The sequence below is a fragment of the Cyprinodon variegatus genome, unplaced genomic scaffold, assembly GCF_000732505.1.
Source record: "Cyprinodon variegatus isolate N-32 unplaced genomic scaffold, C_variegatus-1.0 Scaffold183, whole genome shotgun sequence".
In the NCBI taxonomy this organism is placed as follows: domain Eukaryota; kingdom Metazoa; phylum Chordata; class Actinopteri; order Cyprinodontiformes; family Cyprinodontidae; genus Cyprinodon; species Cyprinodon variegatus.
The window spans coordinates 1,185,359-1,188,977 of NW_015150636.1; the positions used below are offsets into that span (position 1 = coordinate 1,185,359).

At 41.8% G+C, this 3,619-nt stretch overlaps 1 protein-coding gene across 1 annotated transcript in view; it reads left to right on the forward strand.

Moving 5' to 3' along the window:
- The window catches only part of cfap61 (cilia and flagella associated protein 61), a 50,642-nt gene that overhangs the window by 15,766 nt on the left and 31,257 nt on the right, over window positions 1–3,619 (forward strand). Inside the window, exons 7-8 of the mRNA XM_015378986.1 lie at window positions 918–957; window positions 2,767–2,918. Coding sequence (XP_015234472.1) covers window positions 918–957; window positions 2,767–2,918 — 192 coding nt within the window. The remainder of the gene's footprint in view (window positions 1–917; window positions 958–2,766; window positions 2,919–3,619) is intronic.

Genomic DNA, 3,619 nt, shown 5'->3' on the forward strand with positions numbered 1-3,619 from the left:
GTTACTTCCCATCTCTGACAATATGTCAAATAAAACCTCAAAAATTTATTGCTACGAGTGCTAAAAAAATTAACATCATCTATAAAAAATAGTTTGAGCTTTGGAGAAATATCAGAAAATATTATATCTTGTCTAATCATAGCCTGAAGAGGAAAAGGGAATGTTTTTAAGATTTGATTATATTTACTCACATTACACAAAACTCCTGATGAAGTGACAGGTTATTGTCCATGAAATGAGAAACAGCCCATATTCCTTTTAATACCATAAATATGGATTTTTTTATTACTCAGAACGTATCTATTATTCCAACCCAGGCGGAGTTCTTGGGTTTCTTTGGGCCTGAACCTTCAGGGACTTCCACGTTGTGGAAAACTGACAGCTGTCCGAGAGATTGTTCCTCTCAGGAATCATGACAGACTTCTGATGGTTTGGAGTTGACCTTTGACCTTCCCAGCGCCTCAGGTGCGGCTCCTCAAACCGAACCTCCGAATCCAGAGGAAGCAGGAATAACGTGAACAAGGTGGAGAATCTGTCGAACCTGAAAGGCCGTAGATGTTTCTCCTCTCCGTCTTCCCCGTTGGGACGCTGTGCGACTGCGAGGCGGCGCCCTGGCAGCGATGGTGGCAGCCATCCAGAGCCCTGTCCGTCATATGCTGGGAACGCTGGGAGAGCGGTGACTGTTAGTTGGCTCCCGCTGTGCTCCTCACCTCCCAGCTGTTCCTGAATATGGCGCAGAGGCGCTTCCTGCAGAGACTGAGCACGTTATTAATGAGCGACCAGCTTAAAGTGACAGAGAGCTGGAGCGGCGCACAGATTGCTCCACCAGTTGTTCCTCCACCATCATCATCATCACTTTGGCTCCTGCCCATTTCTTCTCTAAACTTTAAATTCTTCTTCTTCTTCTCTTCTTACAGATCAGCCGACTGTTTCCCGTATTTGTTCCAGCTGTTCCCTGTAAGTGTTTTTTAAATCTTTAGTTAGGGTTAGGTTAGAACAGTGGAGGGCGGTGGGGGAGGGGGCCCAGCAGGCATGGAGGTCAGGGTTCTTCTCTCTGACCTCCTTCCTAAGAAGCTTCTGTTAGATAAAGACCAATGGAGACGCTGGATCCCAGCTTTAACCCTTTATAGAGCAAGTTACCATTTTTGATCACTTCCACACGCCTTACAAATGGAGTGCCATTTCTTTTACTCTCAGTGTTTTTCATAAATTTCTCATAGAAAAACTTTTGTTATTTTATATTAGTATATATGGGCAAGTTGGCGTTTCTTGTAATTACATTGACATTCTTTTATGCCATCAAAATATACATATTTTTTTAACTTTACAAAGGTAATAAGGTCTTGTCCTGGATTCCAATAAAAATGGTCAGATGGACCCAGTATTCAAGGAGAGGCAGCCAGTAGGAAAGTTCAAAACATTTATTAAATAAAACAAACTAAAGTAGAGCTGTGGCTCGCAGGCACTGCAGGATGGGGAGCGGGGCACCGCCCAATCTCAGACACAGGTAAGTGACCATGATCATCTGACTGAAGATGATGTTCTCAGTGAGTCACTTACCTGCTTTAGCAGATCAGTCCATACCCCTTGAGAGGGGTGCAATCCAGCCGATGGGCCGACAGCTGACGCGGCTCGCGTCACCCAGAGTGTCCCCAGTGCTGCAGCTCCGGAGGAGTTGCAGGAAGCCGATCCTGATCAGGGATCCAGATCAGGCAGGAGCAGAACAGGTAGCGGGATCCAGGCTTCCAGGCTTTAACAGAGCTCCGGGACAGGTTCAGAGTCTGACTGGGACCAGAAGCGTGACCAGGTGGTCACGCACAGGAGCAGACAGGATCAGGTGCAGATGAGCAGGCTCAGTGGAAGAGGGTAGCCGAGACAGGACGTGGAACCAGAACTTGAAGCAGGACTTTAAACTGGTCTCCTCCCTGGAGCCAGGCTTACTGGATAAAAACTGAACCTCCCCCCATAATGAGCCAAAAACCCAGAGAACTCCGTGGGGGAGGAAGAGTGGATGATCAGGAGACGAGACAAACACTAAAACCCTCTTTCCACTGGATGCCAGGATCCAGGACATGAACCAAGAACTAAATAAAACTGAACAGAAAGACAGGAAATGATCTGGCCCTGAATGCTCAGGCTGAACAGAGTATAAACCAGAGGAAACAGGTGAGAGGAATAAATAATAATTGAGGCAGGGAGGGAAAACGACAGGTGAAAGGAATGACCAATAAAGGAGCAAACAGGCCAGATCATGACAAAAAAATATCTTTACATTTGTGAATATGTCTTAAAATAAGTGTATTTAGCCTTAATTTGAGAAGGCAAATAAGAAAATCTCCCAGCTGAAGGAGCATTTTATACTTAAAATGTGATTATTTGATATTGTGCTCTTGAAATAGGAGACTGCATTTTTTCCCTTATTTTAAATGTAAATTTTCTTATTCCATCTGCAAAGTGTCTCACTTTCCTGCTCAGTTCAAGAAAAAATGCACTTATTTTAAGAAAAACTGACTTAGATTTCAGTTTTTCGCAGTTTACTCTATAAAGGGTTAAATGAAGAAATGAGTCAGAATGTCTCATTAAAGGAAAAAAAAATGTAAGTTTCATGTTTCCAAAGTTATTTCCAGGCAGTGAACGGAGCATTCTGCAGAACTTTAAGTTCCATTTAATGCTGGTTTGATTGGGATCAATAAACAGAACCTCATGCAGTCTGGATCAGGGTCAGAGAAGAAGAACGGCTCTGCTGTATGTTTTTTTTGTTTCCAGGACCTGGATTATTGTTTGATCGCCACTCCATCTGCGGGTCCAGAGTTCCCCTGGTTACAGTTCCCCTGGTTACAGAACTTTGCCCTGGTGCCACCGCGCCCTGGCACCTCAATGCTCACCAGTCTCTACATCCTCCATAGGTCCAGATTCAGGTGGATCCCTTTTTCTCTCATTTCATTTCCTGTTAGGTAATCTCTGATGTTTCTGCTCTGGATCCTCTTATATGCTTCAACACTTCTAGAGCGAGTGGAAATTAAAGACATTCCAAAAAACCTGATAACCCCTGGAACTGTAATCTGTGCTAAACAATAATCTGCTCTGAACTATAATCTGTGCTGTACTATAATCTGTGCTGTACAATGATCTGTTCTAAACTATAAACTGTCTGGAACTATCATCTGTGTTGAACTTTAATCTTTGCTGATTATAATCTGATCTACACTATAAACTATTCTAAACTATAATCTGTTCTAAATTATAAACTGTTTTGAACTATAATCTAAACTGAACTATAATCTGTTCTAAATTATAATCTGTTCTAAACTATAATCTGTACTGAACTATAATCTGTTCCAAACAATAATCTGTTCTGAACTATAATCTGTTCTAAACTATAATCTGTGCTAAACTAGAATCTGTACTGAACTATGATCTGTTCTGAACTATAATCTGTTCTAAATTATAATCTGTGCTGAACTATAATCTGTTCTGAACTATAATCTAAACTGAACTATAATCTGTTCTAAATTATAATCTGTGCTGAACTATAATCTGTTCTAAATTATAATCTGTGCTGAACTATAATCTGTTCTGAACTATAATCTGTGCTGAACTATAATCTGTGCTGAACTAT